Source organism: Mya arenaria, chromosome 5 (assembly GCF_026914265.1).
Source record: "Mya arenaria isolate MELC-2E11 chromosome 5, ASM2691426v1".
NCBI classification, from domain to species: Eukaryota; Metazoa; Mollusca; class Bivalvia; order Myida; family Myidae; genus Mya; species Mya arenaria.
Window position 1 is genome coordinate 6214521 of NC_069126.1, and position 27096 is coordinate 6241616.

Genomic DNA, 27096 nt, shown 5'->3' on the forward strand with positions numbered 1-27096 from the left:
AAAAAAAAGTTAGAGATGAAATCAATAATGATTCGAAGGCATTATGGACTTCAAATTCAACCTGCAATTTGCTAAGCTTTTTCTAATGAAGACTTTCAACTGTCTTATCATGAAACTTATCCAGGAAGGATTATCCTCTTTTGAACAAAATGAGAAAAAAGTAATCATGTTAAGTCTTGATTCAATTTCTGTCATTTATTAGCTTGTTGGAATGGCAGTTGTTGGTTTTGGACTTTAAAGTTGGTTAAAAAGTTAGTTCTTGTGGGATGCGGTGGCTTTTAAGTTTGAGTTTCAACATTTTAGGTTTTGATCCCATTAACTTGATCCCATTAAAAGTTAATGGCTGTTAAAAGGAACAAGTAATAGTTCAAACAAATTTTGTAAAATCTTTATGATAAAGAAGGGCAGAGTGATGGAATCTTTCTTAGTGATTAAGATTTTACACAATATATTCTAACTGATCAAGCTTGGTACTTTTTAGAGGCAGATACGTGATTTCATTGGCTGGAAATGTAGGCTATAATGATAGTCTAAGCATTATTTAATAGCATTAGAAAACGCTTGTTTCAGATTTATCTTGGTGATGCAAATGTTGCGCTGTAAATATGCAGATTCACTCGATTTAATGGTAAAAAGAGCTGCTTGATGTATTTGCCTGTTGTTTTTTTCAATGCTAGTGTGGGTGTTGTCACCGTGATTTAAGGTAACTTCAAATGCATTAATTGTCCCCATTAAGATTAATGTTTTTGTTTCGGCATAGATTAATAGTGTCTGATTTGAGTTATCACCATCATATAGCAAAATCATTGTAATGAACTTTTTGAAATTTCTAATGAAACGTATATAGTAAACTAAATATGACATTGAAGAATATCAGAAACGCAACAAGAATGATTACCATTCAAATTAATTTTAATCTGAGTATATCAAAGTACGTAGAACGTTGATTGTACGTATGAAGTAATATAATGTCATTTCTGCGGATAAAACCGTTAATAAAGGAGTAAAAAGGAAAAGGTCCTAAGTATTTCTATTGCTTGTGTCACTTAAAGCTCTGTTGCATTCACCCCTCAATTTCCTCCTACTCCCAAAGTGTATAAACCGATTGATGTCCCTATCGTTGTCAATTTCCTAAAGTCTCTTACCCACTGATTACATTACTGTCTATATATGACAGTCATTCCCCAGTCCCTAGGGGATCTGGTAGTCGTCAACATTGACAAAGATTTGCTTCCATGTGACCTTGGATAAAGCCGAAAGAGTAAAACTGTCCTAAAGGTGCTATATTTTGTCCTCCGTGATATCGATTCATGTTTGCATCATTCCAGTTGAGTAAGTTTACAAAAGATCTATAGGTTTCTATATATAAATAATACGATGGAAACGAAAGTGACAAGCCTGAAGTAACATTTAACCTCAGTGAAATTGGTTCGTGTTTGCATCATTCCCGTTGAGTAAGCCTTACACAAAAGTCTTTAGGTTTTTTTAATATATAAATAATTCAATGGAAACCAAAGTCCCAAACCCAAAGGAACTTTTAACAACAACCGTGTTTATAGGCACCAACCCTAACAGACTCTGAACGACAGACAAACAACATACAAAACAACAAAAACAGACCACACGCCATGAAATGCTAGGATTAGAGTCTTGAAATGATCAACGAATCTGCTCTGAGTTCAGTTAAGGCAAGCAGTCTGGATGTTGATCACTTAAGCTAAGATTAGCAAAATGTTTTGTTTGTATCCCTGTTGCAGTATGTAAAATGTTGCTGTAGTCACACACCTCAAGCTAAGAACCAATTCACAATCATAAGCACTGGTCACCTTTGCTGAATGCAAAATAGGACTAGAGTTCACTGGGGGCTGAAACTAGTTTATGGGTCCCAATGCGTATTGCGGATTGATTCGTCTGTTAGAAATAATCTGAGATGATATTTCCAGGCAAACAGTTGTGGTATGACCATAAGACATAAAACACTGCAACAGTCTTGTTGAACCAGGCCATCAGAAGCAGAGCAATTTGTTCCTAGTACATGCATTTTTAAGAACAATCAATAAGGAAGTCCTTACTGTTCCATCACAGGTCGAGCGATCAGTGCAAGATTGGCGTAACTACATAGTAAAATACTAGTTACATCGGTCTTTTGCGGAGCCAACATCCTGGTAGTTGTGGTGGTTTTAATGATTCTCCATATATCACCTTGAGCTCTGACAGTTGGACAAATAAGCCTGGAATTATTGCCATGCATGTTCTATGTAGGGAAGCCATAGTGACAAAAGTTCACATGTTAATGAATGTGGTCCTTGGGGAATATTAGTACTAACACTCAGTCTCATTTTGACTAGCTCTTTGGCCGCTGGTTTGACATCATATGCTTTATTTACATGGGCTTATATTTCCACATTTATGTATGATGGATTCCAATTTGCTTGTTCTGAAGGTCACCAATTTGAACTGAAACAGTCGTATTTACATTGCTGGCATATTTGGTATCAACTATCTCTTTTGACCTTGCTTCTATGATGAATAGGTGTTTGAATGATAGTCTGTAAGAAATTGGTGAAGTGTTGACATTGATTTCTTCCAGTGTTATTCTTGTTCCTGTTATACTTAGAAACAATTTTGATGGCATTGACTTCCTCATTAAATTCTTAAGGTGTAATTCTTGTTCCAGAAATACTTGAGGAACAATCTGATGACATTGACTTCCTCTTAAATCCTAAGGTGGATTTTTAGTTCCTGAAATACTTCAGGAGTAATTCTAATGGCATTGACTTCCTCCTTAAATTCTTAAGGTGAATGTTTTGTTCAAGAAATACTTAAGGAACAATTCTGATGGCATTGACTTCCTCCTTAAATTCTGAAGGTGTAATTCTTGTTCCTGAAATGCTTAGGAACAATTCTGATGGCATTGACTTCCTCCTTAAATTCTGAAGGTGTAATTCTGAAATGCTTAACAAACAATTCCCTGAAATGCTTAACAAACAATTCTGATTGCATTGCCTTCTTCCTCAAATTCTTAAGGTGTATTATTTTTGTCCTGAAAATTCTGATGGCATTGACACTGACATTGGTAGAACTTGTTATCCATAAACTTGATGAGTTCGTACAAATCCCTACTTTTCTACCTGTCATCCCAATTGAGAATTGATTTACCTTTCCCTTGTTTGTAGAGAAATAATTTGTGAACTTGTGTGACACAAGGCGCTTTATCACAAGATTTAAATGGAACTCGTAAGCATTGCATAACTGATTGAAAGGATTATCAAAATGTAAACCAAGTGCTAAACGCCATATTGGCTAATAAAACGTTTGGGATGTGATAAAGGTCAGACAGAATTTCTTCGTTGTCCAGATTCTTGATGCCAACTAGGTATTTTTGAGATTTTCTGATGATATTCGTACTGAATCTCAAGAAGATTTGAGGGACTTAAACAAAGATCTTGTGCATTTTCGAGCCAACAAAACAAATATTTGGCTTCATGTTAAAATGGCAAATACAGCATGAAGATTACGCAGGAAATGGTGTCAGAAGTGTTCCTGTGTGGAAAATAATCAATTATCATGATCAGTATGACTAAAAGAATTGTTTTTATGAGGAAGTTAAGTGATTTAACAAAAAGTCAGTGACTTAATGGATCCTTATAGCCATGATTTAAAAAGCTGGTCAAGACATTTTAAAATGATATAATGCTAATATTCATCAATCAACCTCTATTTTGAATGCTGATTTCCAAGAAGTAGGTGATTAGTTGAATAAAACTTAAGGGATTCTGATGGCCATAAATAAAGCAGCTCATCAAGATATTTAAAAAACTCAAGTCTGGGTGATCCGGATGTGCTGTTGACAGACCACATTACACAAATCGAAGAACAGTCAGGAAAGATTGTCTTGTTTATTCAGTGACAAATCCTACCACTACATGTGTGAATTTTTCCTGAAACTGGCATCTCTCTATTTGCATTAATGGATTTATATCCATTTTAACACTGTCAGAACAAATTTACATAGATATTCAAAGAAGATTCTTATTGACTTGGTGAAATTTGATGTTCAGCAGCCAACTGTATAAAACATGTTCAGATAAGTTGCCCACAGGCCATCTTTTACCTAGTTGATGAATTAAAACGATTTGATGAGTTTATATTTATTATTTGATAAATATTGACCAATCAATAAACATTTTGGATAACTTTGACCAAACCAAAAACTAACCTGGCTTCCTGGTTGTTTAACTATGAATTTTTAAAATACAGTTTTCTTCTCCATGAATTAATAGGACATTGTTATACAACTTGTAGATACTAAACTTTTCTTCTTTTTTTTGCGTTGATTTAAGAACCAATAGGTCTTTAATCCCTGCTGGGTGATAGCCATAACATATCATTGGTGAAGCTCCAAGAGGGGATCATGCCCTTGATGCCCTGATCTGGTTTAGTTAAACTCTAACTTATTTATTTTACAACAATTGTATTATTTATTTATTAAAAATCTTATATTAATGAGAGTGGTCTTGTTTTGTGGGAAAAATGGAAGTATCTGGAGGAAACTCATTTGTCTGACTTGGTGACCACAAAGTCTGAAACTCTTAACCAATTGACCAGAGCAGCCATAAAAATTAGTCTGTTACAGTTTCTGATAGTTTTTTTCTGACCAAAGGGCATTGACATTTTTCTGACCAAAGGGCATTGACATTTTGGAAAACCCCAGATAATGCAGTTTCTGATATAAGTCTTCATGAGAAGTTTGTACAAAAATGAAGAGGTATCAGATGTAATTGTGACTTATCTTGCACTTACACAATGTTGACATAGAGTGCCATCTTGTATTCATTGTGGCGTTATTTAATGTGTTATATCAGCATTGTTATCTGGGCTATATCACCCTGGATAAATAAATTCAAGTCTTGGATAATGATAGGTCAAGTACTGGCAACTAAATCAAAATGGCTCTGGTGGGGTTTGTGTGTTCAGGTGTTTGAAAATGTCTTAATTTGGACCGCCTATTTCTGTAGACCTACTGTCAGCACTATCCATATTTAGATTATAACCTACATTTACAGCCAATGAGATCGTCTTTCTGCCTCCAATAGGTAGTAGGCTTAATCATTAAAACTTACAGTTGTACCACCTAACAGACATGAAGTCATACTTTGGTTCCCAGACTGTTTAAAACATGTTCTAATCCATTTAAGTCAGTAAGATCATATTGTGTCAAATATTCATTATTACATATCAGTTATTAACCAGATTCTTTCATGCTATTTTTGTACAGAATAATAATACCACTAGTAAAATCAGTGTCATGTTTCAAATAATAAGGTAATCTGTACTAATAATTAATCAGAATATAATAAAATTTGATGTTGTGAGATGTCCCTTAGTTCTACCCTGATATTGCTGCAATTCTGGTCAATGTACAGAAGGCAGATGGTGAGCCTTGATGGCCCCTAATCCTGGGTCCCTTGCCCCCTGGTCTCAACATGGTTAGCCAGCTGTGACAGGGATTAATGACAATTATGGGCTTAATGACCTTTATGGCTGTCCTGTGCATCAGCGATAAAACATGTATTGTGGAGAGCTGGGAGGGGTTCCAATCAAATGTAATTGAATTGGAGCTAAATCTGATCCCTGACTTGCTCCATATTGGACTTTGAATTTGTTTAATGCAGATTTTGTTTGCTAATGATGTATTTTAATTTGCTTGAATGAATAAAAGAAAATCTAACTATGTTTTTGATTATTTTTGTGGCAGAATATTTTTTGTTATTTTCTTTCATACCTTCAACACAGTCAAAGGCTTTTCAGTAAATCACTTAGACCAAAAAAATATTCATGATAATTTGCATAAAACCATAAGTTTAAAGTAATAAAATTGGATACAGATCTCATTTTAATGATAATCTTTACAAAAATTACTCCTGATTTATGACTGAAAGCGCTGGCAATGCCCTTTATCACTGGCAATTCCCTTCCTCGCTGGCATTTCCCTTTCTTGGAAATTTTCAAGACTTCAAGAATAAACAAGAACTCAGAAAATAACAACGGAACAATGCCAATTAATACAATTAAGCAGCTTCTAAATGTAATTAAATCGCACAGAATTCAGTTCTTTGAAAATTTTCACAATTCCCTAGAGATGATGTATTGTTTGTTTCATTTTTTGTGACTTAAAAATGAAAATTACATCATAAAAATGCCAAGTTTATTTGATTTATTTTTCCAAGGACAAAAGTGGTGGACAACTGAGCCGTTCCAGCTAAACATTGGCATTCATTCTGTTTTGTTTCTGTCGGCTTTTTGATTGTTTCATTTAATAAAAGAGAATCAATAATTGAGGTTGGCATTGAATCTTGTCTTTACATCTTGCTTTTCGGCTGAATGCATGACATAAAGAATGTGTTTTTGATGATCCAGCTTGTTTATGGACATGAAAAACTCTGAGCTTTAATGAATACCTAATGTCCTTGTCAAAATGTGAAATTAGTGGTATGGCAAAAAATAGTGTCTTTAATACCTTTCTCTCATTTCTGTATGCCTTAGATTGTTAGAGTTATGCTTGTAAAAAAACACAAAATCCATCGGATACTATTTTAAAGCTTTTAGGGAAATCGGATTATAACTGCGCTGTTCTCTTGGAATTCATCGGTTATGCATTTTAAAGAATGTCATCACAAACACAATAATTTAGAAGGACAATGTTTTTGTTTATGATTCAGTAATTTATATCTTCAGCTGTTCAGTTTGTTAAGCAAGGGTTTATCTCATTCTGTAAGGAAAGCCATTATAACAGCTCAGTATTGTCTAATGATGTTTACACTTGGTGATTAAATACAGCAATAGGGATGATTTAAATAGTTCAAATGACACAATTGATAGTTGGAGGCCAGCGCACTGGTATTAAACTATTTGAAGTTGGACATGATGTAAATTTAAATCGGAAAACCACTTTACTTAATATGTTTTGAATGATGGAAAAGTTATGTAAAAAATTTGTGTTGCAAAACAATGACACATTTCGGAACATTGTTGTTATATTCGCTGTTGTTGGTCGTTGGATACTTGTGTCCTTAACAGTGGCTTTTGTGCAAACTTGGTGCAAATGAAAACATTTTTAGTGGCTTACTTAGACGTGTGCTGTAAGAATTAATTGACTGTTGACTCTTGATACCCATTACTTTGCTTTTGTTGAAAAATACTCGAAAAAGAGTGGCCACTTCCGTTGACGCAATGTTAGTATTTCGGATTTACTGTTGAATAGGAAACCTACGAAAGTAAAGACTGGAGTGTTGGATCATACAAGAATTGCAATTGAGTCACTGACGGAGTGGATTAAAATATGACATACAGTTATTTATGAGGTTTATTTTTCCATTTGAAAATGGTGAAATTATTCTCAAAGAATAAAAAAAATCCGTCTCTGGATTTAAGTCCATAAAAATGAAGTGATTTTATTACTGATTACACAAATTAGGATGGTATTTTACCTGGTTAATATTCAGAAGCATGTTTAGTGTGTGTTTTAATGTGGCTGTAGTTTAATAAAGGGCATTCAGAAAGGATAAGACCTGACTTAATGAAGTTAGTGTTTTATCTCTTCACTGTCATTGGATTTGCATATAAAATAAGTGAGTAAGACGCGGTGACATTGTGATATTACTCACCATTGCTCAACAATTTTCGGATACTTTTGATTGAAAGGTATGGTTGAAATTGATTTTGTTTCTTGAACAGTAGAAATGGACAGTCAGGTATAGGTTTTTGTTGTTGTTGTAGTAGAAGTTCTACAAATAAGTAAAATTAAAATCATGCTAAAAATGCGGATACTGTTTTAAAATGAAAAATAGTTTTTCTTTTAAAAAAAATGCAATACAATGCTTTTTATTCTTCTACACATTCTTTTTATTCTGTATATTTTTGACAGTTTCTGAAAAAGTCTTTTTTTTTAAAGTTTTTTTTTCCAACATTTTAGGATTGGGGCTGGAGCCTGGCTGGGAAAAATTCTTCATTTTGACTAATATTTTGAATTCCAATTTTGGTAGAAATGAACAAGAAATGCTTTGAAAATGGAGTGTGATGAATTTTGTTTCTTTAAACTTGAAGAGTGCATATCTTTAAGAATACACCAACTCTTCCATAAAAAACAGTTTTTGGGGTTTACTGTTTTACAGTTAATTCATAATTAATCCAGAATTTTTCGATGATTATCATTTGCCGCTATTTTGTATTAACAATTAATGGATGAAATATTATTATTTGTGGCTTTTATATTTTATTTACAGCTTACTGATAATAATCAATTTCCGCTTTTTTATTTACAAATTACAGCTAATTTTCATTTGCCGCTTTAAATTGACTGTCACAAAAACAGAAAAAAAACATTAAACTGACACAGCAATTTTTACTGTAATTCATTGCTTAAGACTACAATAACTTATTCCTCATTTGATGTTCTCAGAATTTATTGCTGATCAAATTAGGTTATCTATCAGAAAAAGCAAAACATTTTGTTTTAAGTGTTGCGATCTTTACATTTTTTTTATTTCTAAAATATTATGCCACTCGTTAGGGTTTTAAAAAATGATCAAGGAAAATGTGGTGACAGATAATCTTGACTTTGATTTACTGTTTAGGTTTATTGTTAACGGCTGACATATTCATGCTTTTTGTGAACAAAAAATGTATTTATTTCCTAAATACCCATAAGCAAAATTCTTAGGCGACAAATCGTCTTCATTTTAAGATCATTATGTAAGACAAAGTATAAATCATGCACAATACATCTAAACTGAATGCAAATTAAATGTATTTAACAGATCATGAGCGTGTGTTGGCAATGGTTTGCGCCACAAAGTCGCGAGATTGGACCATCCATTCCTAATAATCAGTAGTGATTTGTGTAAAATTGTAAAAAGAAATTGTGCAAAAGTTTTCGGGTTCTGGCCAAAGTTATCCAATATGTTTATTGATTGGTCAATATATTTATCCCAATATAACTTCTGACCAATGAAATCATTTGTATGAGTCAAATAGCCAAACAATAACCTGTGGACAACTTTATCCAAGTTTCATACAATCGGGGTGCAATACGTAATGTATGATGTCACATCAAAATTTCATAAAACCAATGTATACATGTTGAATCTAGAAATGCAGAAAAAAAGGCGCACAACATAGGTTGATTCAAAAATACATATTTTAAAGATGCACTCTTACTCCCAGATAAGATTTACCACAATTAATAATATTGTTTTAGTATTCCAAAAAGGATGAATACATGTTGAAAACAATGATGCTTATGAAGGATACCGAGTTAAATTTGAAAGAAATGAACATAAAACACGGTATTTCTACCTTATGAGACTATAGTAGACCAAAGTAAATCTTTTAGCATTCACCAATCATTTAATCTTTTTGCGCTTTCTGCTATTAAATACGAGGTTATAATCTTGTTATCAGTAAATAATATATTCCGTAAATGCATTATTTAGTAAGAAGTTAAAGGTTTATCAGTCAAAATTGATGTTTTGTTTTACATATGTATGCATTGATTTTGAATAAGAGTGTCACTTTAATGCATTTTCATGTTTAATTCATTTGACTTAAATATTAAGTACAGATAAAAAAGTATTAACCTATATGAATGCCATTTTTTTATTTAAAAGCTTAAAATACTATTACTACTACTGCTGCTGCTGCTGCTGCTTCTACTACTACTGCTGCTGCTGCTGCTGCTGCTGCTGCTGCTGCTGCTGCTGCTGCTGCTACTGCTACTGCTACTGCTACTACTAAGTGGCAACAAATTCCCCAGTTAAAGAAGTGCCAAAATATCGCATATATTTTTTTATCTGTACCTCAATCATTTGTTTTTTTGTTTTGATCATTCGAGTTTAATGAGTTAAATGTGATAATAAATGCATTAAAGCTGCACTCTCACAGATTGAACATTTTGACAACTTTTTTATTTTATGTCTTGGAACGACCAAATATGTTTGCGAAAATCCATGAGAACCAGTTATAAAACTAGAGTGCTGACAAAAAATTAGTGCAGCTTTAAAATAATTTTTTTTTTTTTTTTTGCATGAACCTTATTAATATTGTACACCTTTAAGGAAAACCCTAACTGACTATAAATTACCAAAAAAACTATTACTTACAAAAGATTGCTTACAAAAATTACATCACTGGGAAAAAATGTATTTTAAGTTCTTGATAAATTGCCATTAAAGGCAATGTAAATGAACTGGCCAATTTGTTAAAGCGGGAGGAGGGGTGCGATGTCAAGAAAGATGAACGACATTGTGAAAACACTGTATTTAATCGTTGGACACGATTCGATGTCATTTTACTCTCCTTATCTGGAGTGACAAAATGACCAAGCGGAGGTCAAATTAATGCTCGGCCTTTTAGCAAAGAAAGATTTCATTAGAACTCAAACTATTCAAGCTGATATATTTATTTGTACAATCTATAAAATTTTGTCTCTTTGTGATATAGATTGAATTACATCACATAGTTGTAAAATGTCAGATGAAAAGCTAATCACTCATAAAAAGTAATTTGTCATTAATTACAGTTTAGTGTCGGTATATATGTTAGCTTTAAATCTTAGTGTAAATACTCAACAACGAGGTGATGTTTGATTAAAATTGCTGAAAAGATTTGTTTAATAGTCAGACATAACCATGAGATATTTGCATAATGTCTTGACTTAAGTAAAACGGCATTAAACAACAGATTTTATCATCCACTTAAATATATAAATAAAGTTGTGTAATGTTTTTTATGATAGTTCTTTATTTAAGAAATATTGGCATTCTCTAATCAGCACATTCATTTTGCATATTGTTAAGCAATCAAAACCATGAAACTTGTTTGTGATGAAAACACTATATCTTGGATCTTCAAACAATTTATTAGGTTATATATAAACCAAAAGAATATAAAACTGTGCTAAGAGACTATGACGACCCTCTATTGCAAAAATAATTGTTGTTTTTCTGTGAATTGCTGAACATTAGGCCAAAACAGGACAACAAATATGTGGCCTACAGAGTTATGTGCCCTAACCTGAAATTGTCTCCCTTAAATTTTTTAGGACAAGAGGCCCAATTAGGCCTTTCTCATGTGAACATGAAGCCAAAGGAGTTATGTACCCTGATCTGATACAGAATTGTACGGCTCACTTGTGTATTATCTTACAGGAGACGGAGCTAGTGTGGCCTGCCAAATTACTTGACCAGGCCTGTTTTAGAATTGTCTCCCTTGTATATTTTCAGACAAGAGGCCTAGCAAGTGTGGCCTACCAAATAACCTGACCTGGCCTGTTTTAGAATTGTCTCCCTTGTATATTTTCAGACAAGAGGCTCAGTACAGAGATGTTTGAGGCCCAGATAGTGTGAACATGTGGCCTGCGGACTTACTTGCCCTGGCTTGTTTCAGAGTTGTCTCCCTTGTCCTCCTGGCTTCATCCATTGGTAAGTCAGTGAAGGAGTTCGAAACGAAGCAAGTTCAGGGTTGACATGTGCACAATCATGGAAAAGTTGCTTCTGTATTTAAAGTCACTAAGATTAAAAATAATAATGCATAATCCCTTGAATGAAAACGTTAATTTAGACCACGTCAAATTGATTTTTCGTTCTGATACGCACAAATTTTTCAGAAAAAATATAAAAAGCGACTGCTCTCTTCAGCCATTGAAATCAAATGGCTTCATCTTTGTCCGCTTCCAGTTCACTTTTTTCTTGCGAAAGTCTGTCAAACACAAAATTTATTTGTGTTGGCATAATGAGAAATATGAATTTCTATGTATATGATTGTGTTAGTTGCCTTAAAAGAAAGTTTTCAAGTAAACTCCTTTCCTCAACTAATCCTTTTCTACCTGAACTTTACCCTACTATTTTCTGTGCTCCAATTATTTCAGGAAGAAATACAGACTCCTATCTTAAATCTTTGTTTTCAGCTCTGAATCTATATTGTTAAATTCTAGTCTAACCCTAAATAAGGAAAACAAGCAATAAATTTCTCCAAAGAAAAAGACAGTAATTAATTGATAAGGTATTCTGAAAAATCAAAGAACATTAAAGACGTGCGTTAAACGCCTTTGCTAATTAGATTAGTGATTGACAATTCTTGTCTATAATATTGTAGATAGAGAGTAATCAGACCTTCTCTTTTGTTGAACAATTTCCCTCCCAGACGGCAAGCAAGAGTGATCTGTCACAGTGGTTTGCTGTGTTCAATTATTTACGGAGAGCGGGAACTATTTCTAGATGCATCACGAGATGCTAGACATGCAATGTTATGAGTCTAATAGGACTACTTTTAATTTGCGAAATACGTTGCTGTGTAAGGAAGTAAATAAAATAGTCCAACGTACGAATCTGTTATGGAAAAAATAAGGCTAACAAATAGGCAAATGTGAAATCAAAATTAGGAACAAATATTTGATAATTTGTTTGATTTTATTAAATAAACTTCATAAAATGCCACCATTTACATTTATTATATTCTTACAATTTGTTACTGGTAACTTAGTAAACCAATTGACATTACTGGAAAACCAGTTTCATAAAAAAAAAACTTTGGCCTAAAAAAAGTTCTTCTGGTGTGGGCTACCCGACCCTACCTATGAAGTAAGTTACATACCTACTGTTTTTATTGTCTGTTGATTAAGAAAAAAATATAGTATAAATAAATTAAAAAATGTGTGTTTTTATACGGTACGCAGTTTAATAAGTTTTATACTGAAGATTAACTTTACGCCATTCACCAATGTTGACAATACAGTTCAAACATAAAGCCTAATAATTATTATTTTTAAATTAAGAAGTCCTATCTACCCTGCCATTTTTTTGGACAAGATGTAACCTTAACCACACAAATTATTTTTTTGGGCTTAGGAGCAATTCCGTTCATAGGAGAGATTTTCAACATAGTACTGCATTGCTGAAAATCTATCCTAGGAACAAAATCCCTCCTATAATTCTTGATAACATGGCTGCCTGATAACAAATATTTTTTCCCTGACCCAAATACCGAAGTTTTCTTAACTTGGATTTTTTTTGTTATTCTCCTCCGAATACATGTTGCATGATCAGAGACTCTATTAAATTGTAAAATACGTTTAAGGCTGGTGATAATCTAGTTTTGTTCTTGCCATGCAACAACTCAAATATTTTATTGGTGTCTTAACAACAAGATTAATGTCATCGCCATGGAAACAGATTTCAATTAAAAGAATCTTGGATGTTTTCAATGTAATTAGAGCAAGGTTTGAATAATTTTAGTCCTAGGTTTGACAGCTGAAGAGATATAGCTACACGTTCTGTTCCTTTTAGCTCTCACTCTTGGAGTAAACTGCAGCATAAATGTCAAGAAATAACTTAAGTTTCAAATAAACAGAGGTACTTCTGCAAGAAATTTATCGCAATCTGGTATATATGAGCCAAAAAAGCTCTTAAGTAGGAGTTCAGTTATTGTTTTAAGTTGTCATTCAAATGTTTTGCATGCTTTTACTTTTTGAAAGATTGTTTCCACCTCCTGCGGCTTTTTATGAAATTTTGATTGACCTTGTCTGTTGTTTTTTCCTGATTGGATAAGTGTGGCTCGACGTGCGATATGATCATCATCGTTTTGTAATTTCAGCATTGATCAATAATTTTCATTAAACCAATCATGTTACCACAAGAGATGATGGTGTTTGATAAGCTGTAATAGTTTGGTAGGTACTCTTCAATTCTGTACACAACGAAAATCATGACATTAAATGCTACACTTATTGGTCTTAAAACGAGGGTAAATTGTTTTGTCGTATGTTAACTTGACGGAAAAGTTGCTCAACACGCTATTCCACAATTACGTTATTGGTTTGGGAACAGTTTTGCAGAGAAATTGCCGCACATTCGTAATTATAGTGATAGCTTAGTCAAAAATAATCGACGTCAATATTGAAAATACAATTTTATGGGACATGACAGTATGAATGATGATAAACTTCCTTTGGATCTCGTTAGTAATGGGAAATCATTCTGGCATTAATGTGCAAAAATTTATACTAAATGATTTATATGTGAAAAAAGCCGAACAAATATTTGGTTTATATAACAAAAATATACTGCAGTTTAATGCCTCGATTTATATATAATAAAAAAAATGTGTGCTTTGTTCTGTTCAATTTCAAGACAGGTTTTTTTGTGCATTTAAGAAATTGTAATATAAATAAAGAATTCTTGTGAGAAATTTTAGCTATTTTTATAATGTTTATCTTATTTCTGAAAATCTGCCAGGGGTCTTAATTTTCTTGCTTTATTAGCAGCCTTTTAGGCAGATTTTCTCCGTGATTGTTTATATTTCCGTAATAATTTGCTAGATAGGTTTCATTACCTACGGGCGTCATGTAAAAACCTAGGAAAAACAGCGGTTTTCGGCTTACGTCTGCCGACAAAATCACTACCAGGCCTCGGCTCCGCCCCCTGACAACTGTTATGTGTAGACCGGTGCCAGCATCTTTAAGTATAAATTATTTATATGATTTACGGATACTTTTTCCGAATTTTTGTCAATGTTTAATCATGCCTTCCAATAAAAGTTTTGGGTTCCCTTTGCCATAACATTATATTGGTGCCTGGTCGAACACTAATACTTTCAAATGATTGTTATATTTTTAACATTGGCCATAACTGAATAATTTTTCAAGATATTCTCATGAAACTTAGTGCACCTGTGGCCAGAGAATAATATTCATACTGATAGTAATAGACCTAGACCCATATGATATTTCTGGCTGTATTGTTGTTTTTTTCGCCTCTATTCAATGAATAAAACCCAGAAAAACACTGGCAATTATCCCCTGAGATGCTCTTGTTAAAAAAGTTAACATACAAATCCGGTCCTCAGTCTATAAGCTATATCATAGTTCAGAAAGATCTATCACCCCACCTCTCCCAAATGGTTGCGATTTATGATATAACATGGCGGCTTCTTTAATTTAGATTTATATCATCAGTTTGCACCTAACTTATTCAGTTAAACTGCCTGGCGTATACCGCTAAATTCCCCAGACACTATTATCATTTAAGATGATTTTAATTTTCTAATGCACCAACAAGGGCGCTATGTCATTGATTGGTAAAAAGGAAACTTCCATAATCTTAGATTTACTATACAATCAGGGTAAAGAAACTACATTGGAGAAATGATATCTTTTTACATAAATTGTTTCGGTCTTTTTATGGATAGAAAAGAGCATAAACATGGTTGATCTAAAGAAAAATTCCATACAGTAAGGGAGAAATATTGTAACAAAATAGGGCGGACAAAAAAAATAGGGTAAAAATAGGGCAGTCAAACAAAATAGGGCGGACAAAGAAAATAGGGTAAGATCAGGGCAGTCAAACAAAATAGGGGCGACAAAAAAATAGGGCAAAATCAGGGCAGTCAAACAAAATGGGGGGGAGGGGGGGGACAAAGAAATGGGGCAAAAACAAAAAGAGCAATCAAACAAAATAGGGCAGACAAAGAACTAGGGTAAAAACAGGACAGTCAAACAAAATAGGGGGGACAGAATAATGCCAAAAGGCTTATAATTAGTGTATAAGAAATTAGGGCTGAAAAAGCTAGACTATTGGACAATTGGGAACAGAATCTTGCACTCTGAGCTCCAAAGGACAGATATATCCAACATATGGAATCTGCTGGGCTCTAGTAAGATACCATCTAGGTACATGGCTGAAAACACCAACATTCCATGTTTCCAATGATTTATTTACTCGTCCAGGTAACCTCATCATAAATAAATTATTACCTGGCTGTGCTTATCAGACGCCTGTGGTCAGCACTGGTCACTACATGGGTGTTTACAGAAAGGCTGACTGGACCTAATAACCCTAACAAGTTTATAATTGTTTACATGAGTCTGTTCACAGTGACCAGTAATGAAAGTGTGGCTGGTATCATAATGACCAGGTCTGACTACCACTGAAAATTCCTGGCTGGAATCGGAATTATATTGACCACTCGTTCTGACTAATGAATTGAAGAAAGTGCCTGATATCTACAAAGTAACCAAACTTGATGTAGTGCAAAATGTTTCCACATTTATGGGCTTGTAAAGAACTGGGGGTGCGTTATTATTATAATTATAATGTTGGATAACTGTGGGGTTTTATCTTGAAAAAAACAAAAAAACATCTTGTAATACAGCTTAAAATATTAAAATCAACAACTAGTTTCAAAGACTGCAAATGAATACATATTTTATTTAAAATGAATATACAGTCGAAACCCCTTGGCCTGTGATCTCAGGGACTGGCCAGAAAACTTTGAGCCTCGTGAATATCGAGCCAAGTGGTATATATAATGCTTAAAAAAAGTTAATCAAAATCAGTCTTTTACATCCAGTTCGAGCCTATGAGGAAAGCAAGCCAAGCAATATCGAGCCAATGGGTTTCGACTGTATTGAAGGATGAATATTACCTAGACATTCCGAAAAAAACAACATCAAGAGCCAAAATTAACATTTGGAAATATTTAGCATAGTCTTTTCAAATGACATTCGTCAAATCTCAGTAAAAGCATTAGAAGGAACAAGGTGCAAATGTTAACAATAAATTATTAACAAAATGCCAAAACACATGCATAGAAATGCAGACTACATGGAGGGATGGAGAAATATTGCAGGCTTGCAGCATTCCGCAAAGACGGTTGGAGTCGAAATAATGTCCCATGATGGCACGTTAATATATTACAACCCCTCCCACTTTCATTAACTGTTTACATTCGGGCGCGGAATTTGGAAGGCTATGGGAACGAGAATTGTTTGTCTCAAAGTTACCTGTTCCAATTTACGGCATAGTGCACCTATCAGGACATGCCCGGGAGCCAAAAAATGACTGAAAACGTGTTCCAAGAAGCATTTTACATTCTTTGGTACCAATATTATGTGACAAGTTATGTGATTTATTGTGACATTTTGGGCGAGCGGCACTAAAATACACTTACACCAACTCGTTTTGAATGGAACCAAATGTTTCTGTTATAACTCCATCATCTGAATATCTTTATCATTATTATTTCTGCATGTTGCAGTTTATTTAAGTAAGGATGTAAAGATTATTTATCTTGCAGACCATCATCAGTTTAGAGTTTTGGTTTGTCATATAAAGCCCACCTGTTTTGAGCCCATGTCCGGGCGTGTATAGGCATCAGCATCACATAGATCTGTAATACAATTATGTAATAGTTCTGTTTGTGGGTGGAATTCAGTAATTCAAGGTTTAATGATCGTGGATTTTGCTCTGCCTAAAACCATCAATGAATTTTAAACCAAATGCAACATTTATAATGGTCTTTCAATCACCTCCACACATCAATGATACCAACTGCCACCACCACCACCAAAGTACCACATAGAACAAACTACAGTTAAGAGGCAGGCTCGTTACCCAGTCAAGTATTAATATGTGTAGAGTTTGCATATATTTCACTTTGACAGACTGATTAAATCGCGGCTTTAAATAACACTCCCAAAAACGACAGGATGACACAACGAAACTGTTGTAGAGTTGTAACTGACTGTCAGAAGCTTCCTTTTACTGCTGCGTAATGATTTGACCTTCTCTTGATTGCAAGATGGCATCGCCATCGTGCATTTTTTTAACTGATTGATTAGCACATTTTTGTGAAATTTATTTTCAAACAGTAGAACAACCCAGATACAGCTTTGATATATATATAATCTCAGATTGCCCTTTGATGTCCATAATTTCCAGACATTTTGCAATTGATAGTAAAATGGTGCGGTCATAAATAAGGGTTTAAAACTATTTTTATGTGTCTGACATCTAAGAATTGTTATCATATGTGAAAAGTGATAAACACACACAGTAATGAATATCATACACATGGGTACAATACAATAAATGAAAATTTACAGCTAGTGCATTAATATTTTCAAGAGGCAACTGTTGTTCTGCTCTCCCCAATAGCCATAGCGCATGGAATGCAAAAAGATCTCCATAATTTTACCCTGAAATATCCCTGGGCTTTATATAAAACCTATTCAGTACTTAGAAGATCAGCATGGAGGTAATGGATAGCTTCACTTTTCAACCAGTTTTCCTGGATCTCTTCTGCTGGGGCATGCCGTGTATAATACCCTTCTAATGAATCATATCAATTTTCTAAAAAGCCAACCTGCTGAGCCATTGACACCTTATTTGACAGAAGATCAGATGCTTACTGCTTTCAGATTTTTAAAGATAGAAAATATTCCAGAAACAGTCAGGTCTAAAATGTGTGTGTTTTCTGGTGTTTGAGAAAAAAGTGTCATGTCAAAATTGCAAAACAGAAGTTTTATAGAGAGAACCACACCTGATGGCATTTAAAATTAATTGTAAAAGTGTATCAAGAATTGGCATGATTGAATCAAAAGTTCCGTGACCTGTTAAACTTATAATGACTAGCCTATTGTGTCCACTGATAATTTCCTTGAATCATAATGTCTGATGCTTAATCATTGTCTTACACGCTTATCACGCTTGTTTAGCCATTATAAGACCATGATGACATAAATTTAAGCCAGGTCTAAGAGTTCCTTTGTTTGTTGAATGGAGGTTAAATGCCTGGAAATGAATTGGTTCTTGCAGCTTATCTAATGAGACTCGCCGCCACCATTATGATAATGATGCCCACCAGGGATTCAGTAATGCAACAAAACTCATCAGTTGTGTAACCCGATTGTTCCAGTCTGCCAGAACTGACCATGGGTGACCATGAATGACCCTAGAATGACCACCGGTCAAGAATGTTGGTTGTCCAGACCAGAGGTGCTGACTGTCCCTCTGGGGCCTTGACCAAACACTGGACGACCTGAGATAACAACCATAATGTCATTAACACATGCACTTCCAGATCCATCAAACCATCTGAAGTGGGCTCATGTTACAACGCATGCACCAGTGGGCAGCCTTGACTTGAACCCTTGAACTTAATTTAGGTGCTATGTACCCCCCCCCATCCCCACCCCATCCCTACCCTTTTGCTTTAGGGTATTATGACTTTGTAACCTCTTCCCCACACCCAGGCTATCCCAATTCCCTTGGGGTCAGAGATAATCCCCTCCCCAAAGTCCCTACACCCACGCTGTCCAAATGCCCTTGGGGTCGGAGATAATCCTCCCACCCAAAAGTCCCAACATGCAGGCTGTCCCAATGCCCACTGGAGTGGTAGATATGACCCCCATCCTCACCCTACCTCCTAGGGTAGAGTTTTTTCCCAAAGATCCCAAACATCTGTGCAGATGGGCAAATGTCTGAAGCTTTTCACATTTGATGTTCTACCCAGGGACTGTATTATCTGTAAACTGTAGACATTTCTAATCTATCACTTGGAACTCTTTTCAGACATAATTAGATCAGAAATGAAAAGGATGCATTGAAAATGATAATCAAATAAAATGTTATGTTATATGTTAGAAATAATACATGGGCTCTGTCAATTATGTCTAAACAAGTTTTTCATGTCTGAAAATCTAATAATGGTGTTAGATTTTTTATTTCATGGTGAAAAAATAATATTTTTTTCATTTTTGTTGTTGTATGGAAAATAAAAAAAAAGTTGATGTATTAACTATTATTGAGAAGTATTTGTACAGGAAATGTCTATTTCCTACAGAAAGACATATTCAATTACATAATTTTGCTTTCACAAGAAAAGCATCCAATTCGCTTTTGTCACTATGTTCGAATGTAATTGTTATAAACCATATCAATTATGAATAATTGCTAGTTTGTCGATCTCTTTACGAAAACCACATTTATCACTGTCTTTAGTAAAATAGAATTTATTTTGTTCAATTCTCCACGTTTTTGTCAGCAATGGCAAAATAGGAGGGTTAAGCCATTATACAAGTCTAGTTGGGTTTTGAATAAATTGCAGGGATCAAATTTCTGCCAACAGAACCCAGGTTGATCATTGATCATAATTGATTATGACATCCAAATCCACAGGAGTTGGTTGTGATAATCTCAATATCTTTACAAATTTTTGCTGGTATTTCTTGTCATCAAATTGTCACCGCAAACTGAATTCTGTGGTACAGAAAAGTTCTCCTTAAAGTGCATTTAAGTAAGGTGTTAGGTTAATAGTGAACATAGCTGACACGTGGCACGCACATGAGTCTGTTTCCTGGGTACAGACCAGTACTAGCCCCTAATATCACCATTAATACTTACGTCAAATCTCTATCTCGACTGATTTTACCACATAAGAACATAGTATGATTCAAAATCTTGAATGTTTTTAATCTCTTTAGAAACATTTTGTTTTGGTTGGAATCTTGGCCTTGACCAAAGTCTGGGTGTGTAAAAGCTTTAACCTTGGCAATAACTAGATAGTTCATGATATTCAAATGAAACATGGTACACCTGTTGCCAGAGACAATAAATGCAAGATTGCATGGCCCATAACTCTGGCTTCAATAACTGTGAATCCATTTTTCAACAACAACAGATTGGATTTAGGTATGGCATTCATTATGCGATGCTCTTGTTTGATTTATTCACCTGTCTATATACAAAGACTGCACTTGGAAAGAAGGCTTACAACAAAGCGTTTGTCTGGTAAGCTTTGTGGGCTATGTCTTACGTGAAATAAAACCACAACAACAACAGATATGATACAGATTTCGAGTTCAATCTGCAAAGCTCTTGTTTGGTTTATTCCCTAGACTTATAACTAGCATTAATTCAGAAAGCTGCAATATATGCATGGCGGGCTTACATGGTGATCTGTTTCTTTCCGATGCCTGGTGGTCTATGTCAGGATTTATCAGAGGGGCCCACTTTGTGGGTGATGTTGGTTTAGGAGATAGGATCAGCCCTAACAATTCTTGCTCCCATGTACTTACATATATATACAACGGTGATAACTCCGAGACTCTCAAAACACCCTGCACCCTGTGAAAAGATTACTATCAGGAATGTCGAAACACTGGTTCCTCACTGCTTTTCAGTGGTTCGGTTCTTTTTGAAGTAGGTACATTGTATATTTGATGTGTTACTCCTGTGTTTTATGTGTCTCTTGCTGAATGTCTGCTTGACTTTTGGTCCTTAGTTAATGAACACAATATTCACATGAAACTAAGTACACATGTTGAAAAAGACACTATCAAGGCCCATTACTCTAACTTTAAAAATGTATCAAGTTATGCCCCTTTTACGACTGGAAAACAACAGACGAGCCTTATCAAGCGTCTGCCCCATGGCATTTTTTTAAAATTCCGCTTTTATTCTGAAAGATGAAAATGTGCAATATGAGGAAATTTACATACCGTTGCCTGTTATACAGCCATCATTCCTCATTTATAAGATACTAAAGATGCAAAATGGGAATTAAATTTGAAAATATGAGCCTTAAATTTGTCATCGTGGTAATGGACCTGCATGTAGTCTGCAACTATAAGATGATGAGATAAGCGGAAATTTGAGAAAAACTCCAGTAGATCAAGTGAGAAGGGCTGTAAAGCCTGTTAATGCCTTTGCACCCCCTCACAGAGGTGAGAGACAAATATGTAATTTATATGCTTTGTGCATAATGTCGGAGAATGTTCAGAAACAAATGGGAGTTTATGGTGTTAGATTGCAGTTGTCCGATAGAGCATTGTTTTATTAACTTCAGAGAGGCCAACATTGATCTGTAACTCTTCACTAATGTAAAATAGTTGTTGTTTAATGTCTTCCTATGTATTTTTAGCTCATCATCTGTTTTTCAAGGACGATTAGTCAGTGCATTGTCGTTAGCCTTGGCATTGTTGTTGTCAATATCATCATTGGTATTGTTAGCGTGCAAAATCTAGGCCATAACTCAATAACCTTTAAGATATTTGAATGAAACTATGGTAGGTGACATATTGCCAGAGACAATACACAAATGTGTAGCAGGGCCCATAACACTGACTTAAATAATTGTTGAGTTATTGTCCTTTTTCAACTGAAGAAAAGCAACAGCAGACATGAGCATTGGCATTCATTCTGTAGCACTATTTAAGTCTTGTTATCAAATTTAACTCATCGAACCATCAACATTTATAACATTAATCACCAGTATTTAACCAGTAGGGAAAACATTAAAATGATACATTTTGAATAAAGTGCTTGGTAATATCATAATTTATTATAAACCTTAATGGGGTAATGTTGTGTCAGGGAATATAGAGCGAAAACTTGATCATATCATGCCTTCGAAATGGTCTATTAACTTCTTTTTCCTTATAAATTACGACACTCGCATGGGAAATATTAAAGTTGAAGTTACATGTAACGAAAGCCTTATTTTATATCTATATTGTATGAATTTAAGATTATTAAAAGTAAGGATGAAAGAAATTTAGTACTTATTGCCAGATGGCTATTGTGAGAGAAATGTGAAGTTTCAGTTTTGCTCTTTAAAAAAGGGCCTTGACCTTGACCATTAAATAATATTTTAAGAATCGAAATCAAGAAATTGACCTTGACCTTCATAAGAATATTAATTTCAAGAGCTAAATCAAGATACTAACATTGATCTTTATTAGAACGTTTCAAGAGCTAAAATTAAGAAATGACCTTGACTTTAAATGACCTTGACTGTCATAGGAATATTCTAGCACACATTCCTCTATTTTTCAGAATCTGTTATTTCAAAAATTGATACAAAAGTCACTGAGATGACTAATACTCCAAGGGAATTCTGTTTTCTTCCTAAGCTTACATTAATTTTATGGGGCACTAATTAAAATGTCAGACTAAACCTGTAATTTTGCACTTTTCATTGCATTTTCATGTTATTTCCTTCAAAGTGAAATGATGTTTTTATGGTGAAAATTACATTTCAGAAAAGCTCATGTAACTATCAAAGCGTTACCCAATATGCTTTAAGGGGTCCCTTGAGACTAACATTATCGCCAAGAACAGGGATAGAAGGTGGTTTTATGAAGACATATTGTATAACAATTTATTGCTGTAATTGATGGAGTACTGGACTCATAAATTTGAATTATGGGTAACTCTATATATGTTTGGTCATGAAAACATTTTTGTAACTGGAATTTAAAAAGATATTTTGCGTGTGCAATTTCATACATTTATTTAAATCATTACCTGTTTTTTAAGTTGCAGAAACGTAAACAATTCTCTGGGATTTTTTAAGTCAATTTCCTCTTGTTTTAAAATTTTAATGGTTTAGGACTTTACTCAGGAAATGCTTGTAATGATGTTAAGACAATATTTAACAAAAATTACAAAAACGTGTAAAATTTCATTTTATTTGTGTCTTCATTCAATTTCTATTCCCAGTTTTATGTCAGAAGATGTTGAATGCAAATTGGAGTTTTCACCTCCTGTAATTTTATCATCTAGGGTTGGTGTTTATTCTACTAAAGAATTTCGGGTTAATGGAATATGCTAATAGCCTTTATTAGTTGTATTAGGGAAATGTGTTTCTCCAAGGTATTCGTTTTAATTGATTCTTCTTTCCTGTGACTTTTAACACTTTGCAACATACATTATAGGGGCTTCTTACTTTAGAAGAAAATGAATTAACATTTTTTCCCAAACAACTATTTGAGCCTAAGTCGAAAGTCACTGTTTTTATGCTCATATTCCAAAAAAACAATTTACAAAGTTATTTAGGAAACCTGGGGTGTGCTTTCTGTGAAAGAAAGTGGATTTTCAGCATTTAATCCTTTTGTGACAATTACAGATAATTAACTTATATAACCTGTTGTCTGTCATCTTGTTCTGGGAAATGAACATCAAAGGTCTGGGGCTTGATATCTGATCTCAACTCAATGATAGTACAGCAGGTCACTATAGCCATTAATCTAGTTCCATATAAATTACAATCTGGAATGGTATGATATGGGTTCAGGCTATGTTATAATGCAGAGCCAATGGGCTTGTGCAGACTTATTAATCTCTAAAATTACAATGTTCTGATACTGTACTAATTAATGTATACGACTTTGAACAGTTGGTATTATTATGATATTAATGTTATTAAGTCAGCCATACAATGTGATTTCAGTTCAAGGAGGAATAAGTTTAAGCCTTTTTTGAATACCAAAACTAATTTTAGCATGATAATGCACATATAAGGGAACTAATAGATGTTTGGTGGTAAATGCACATGTATATCAAGTTTATGATATTAAGTTTATACAAATTTTACATGTAGCTCAACTGTGACAAAAGCTGACAGATTGTAGAATGAGCTCAAATCCTTTTCCTGGGCAGAAACCTGATATGGTGTCCATTTTGAGAGGCCATGAGAAGGTATCCCTGGTGAGGATCAAACCCACAATCCTTGGTTGTGAGGCGGACACCTGTAGCACTAGATCTTTCTCACCCTTATTATGTTATAATATATATTGTCATCAGGTTAATTGTAAATGCATCACTTTATGATGTTTAAATAGTTTTACCATTTCCCCTTCGGCTTTTGTAATGCCCCTGTCAAGTATGCACAGTCCATGGCATGTCGGCATATATCTTCACTCCCTCCAAGTCAGGTCATATTAGCTTCAACATTCTGCATTTCATTTGCCAAGAATAAACCTGCTTGGTGTTAATAAACATTCGCACAACCTGCTTTGTTTATATATATGTTACATAGCTTTGGCAATTTAGCCACAAGGCACCTCTCTAATTAACATATAGCCGCCTAATGAAATTTATTTTTCTCTCACAAATAGGGAACATACTTTGCCATTACAGCAAAAATAATATCTTGTGTAAGGTACCTTTACATGAATCTTCATTAAGTTGCCTTCAAGAACTTGTTTCATGTTTATTATCATGGAAATGGATGTTTAATTTATCAACTTGGCTTGCTTATATCAAGAAGGAAGCATCCATCAGAAATGGTTTAAATCTCTGTAACTATAAAACATCGTTAGTTTTAATATGAGCCAATAACCTACAGCCTATTACCCATCTAGTGAATTTCTGCAAACATTGGAGCGCCAGCTTTACTTGTGGACACAATGGCTTTGACCAATGTTACCTGTTATTATAGGGACGTTCATCTTCCACTCTTGAAACCACAAATTAAAGCATCTCTTAAGGCCCCTTTACCTCCGCCCCAGTAACTTTAGGTAAATAGTGTCACAAAAGGTCTACAGGGTACCCAGTCATTATGGAATTAAACCCTCAATCATGTAATGCTCACTTACTGCCCATTTTAGCTTCATGAAGTGTCCCAAACATGGGCTTTTGTACCTTAATGGGTCAATTACAGTCCGGGCTTTCCGGTGGTCAGTGGTGTTTTGACAGGGCCCAGACTTGGGGTCTCTTACAAGGAATGCAGCCATTTTGGACTTGGCTGGAGGCCCCTTGACTTTAACAGGGTGTCTAGCCTTATAACCATGGATTTTTTTGAGAAAAAAAACACACAATATAAGCTACAAGGTCAAGCCCACAAGCAATAAAGCATGATGATTCATCCAGCATCCAGGGGCAGTGATTACGAACAGTCTCAAGTCTGAGTTCAGACTCAAGATTCATTATGGCAAAACTTCATTTCATTGTAACTTTCCTTCTATCAGAGTATTGATGGTAAAATTTGTTGAAATATACTAATATTTGAATGTTTTACCTTTATTTACATACATTTTTGTAAAAGAAATGAAATAAATATGATTGTTTGTTCCTTTATAAAAATGCTTTTCTGAGTCTGAGTCTAGACTTGGACTTGAGACTGTTCGTTATCATGGCCCCAGGACCCCTATTTTGAGACTGCACAATGCATCCCTGGCACATACTTATTAAACTTTTGTTAAGTGCAAGCCATGTACTGGGACACCATATTGTTACCAGAGACTCTAGTTTTTGTCAAGCATGAAGGTCATAGGATCCCCCATTCTGAAACGTCTTAGGGAAAGCCCTGCTTAAGGAACACTATGATCAATGTCTACATAGATGTCTAGGTTGACATTATATTTTGCACATCACTATCACGAGCTTTGAGATGCCACTTTCGTCTGCATGTCGAAGAAACAAATCGAGATAATGTCAGATTTGGCGCTTGTCATCGATGGCATAATCGTCTGCATGCAAAAACTTCAACTTTGGCCATAACTCAAATACTGTTTCAGATATTATCATGAAAATTGAAACACATCTTGCAAGGGACAATATGCATATGAACAGCAACTGTGGATTAAAAAGGTATGGAGTTGCACCCCTTTCTGAATGAAAATGAATAGCTGAGCATTGGCGTTCTCCTACATTTTTTTCTGGTCCAAGCCTAACTCACATTGACAGCCCCTGTTATATCTTGATTCTAAGATGAAGAGTTTTCAAATACTGAAGTGTTTAAGGACCACATGGTACTTAAATGAAAAATTAGGTCTGAGGAGTTCACATCGGTTAAGGTACTTAAAACGTTAGTTTTAATGGGGTTTAATTAATTGCTTAAATTAGTTTACTTTGTCTTCCTATGTATGTGGTCCATGACAGAACATTAAGGTGATTGATAAAAAGATTCATTTTTTATCTTTTGAGCCAAATTCACAATCCAAAAAAGAGAATGTTTTTTTTCACAAAAATTTGAATCAAATTTCACGGTCCTAAAAATGAGTCAACAACCACAGATATGTTTAAACGCAGTCTTATTTTCTTGAAATTCATCAAACAGGAGACTTTGCTTTGTTTCTTTGTTTTTAATATCTAAATCACTTGGGTTTAGCCTTCAAGTACCATTATTTTGAACTAAGAATACTTCTTTCTTTTATTATTATTGCAACACATATTTCTCTGAATGTACAAATTTGTCACTGGTTATGAGATAATCGTAAAGGTTTATGTATTTAATATTGCTGTTTTATTCAAGAAACATGTGTAAGTCATATGTTCCAAAGGTGTTGTGGTCAAATCAAAGCCTACCCATGTTTTACGAGAACTGTTTCCAGGGTGTGTTGTCTTTGTATAGTTTATACTGATTTCTTTAAGCTCAATTGTGTCAAGAGTTCAAGGTTATTGAATCACCCTCTAGTCTGTTTCTTGGGTAGTAACCTGAGTACCGATGTCCATTTTGAGAAGCCAAGAGATTGTTCCC

General features: G+C 34.4%; 1 protein-coding gene across 7 annotated transcripts in view; it reads left to right on the top strand.

The window, feature by feature from the left end:
* LOC128234607 (roundabout homolog 2-like) overlaps positions 1-27096 on the top strand; it is a 124845-nt gene that overhangs the window by 46982 nt on the left and 50767 nt on the right. For 6 of the 7 annotated variants that reach the window (XM_052948938.1, XM_052948936.1, XM_052948942.1 and 3 more), the window contains exon 3: positions 11362-11480. In XM_052948938.1, the coding sequence (XP_052804898.1) occupies positions 11408-11480 (73 nt within the window). In that variant the 5' untranslated portion in view covers positions 11362-11407. Of the gene's footprint in view, positions 1-7221; positions 7705-11361; positions 11481-27096 lie in introns of those variants that run through there. The other variant, XM_052948939.1, reaches the window with a different exon arrangement.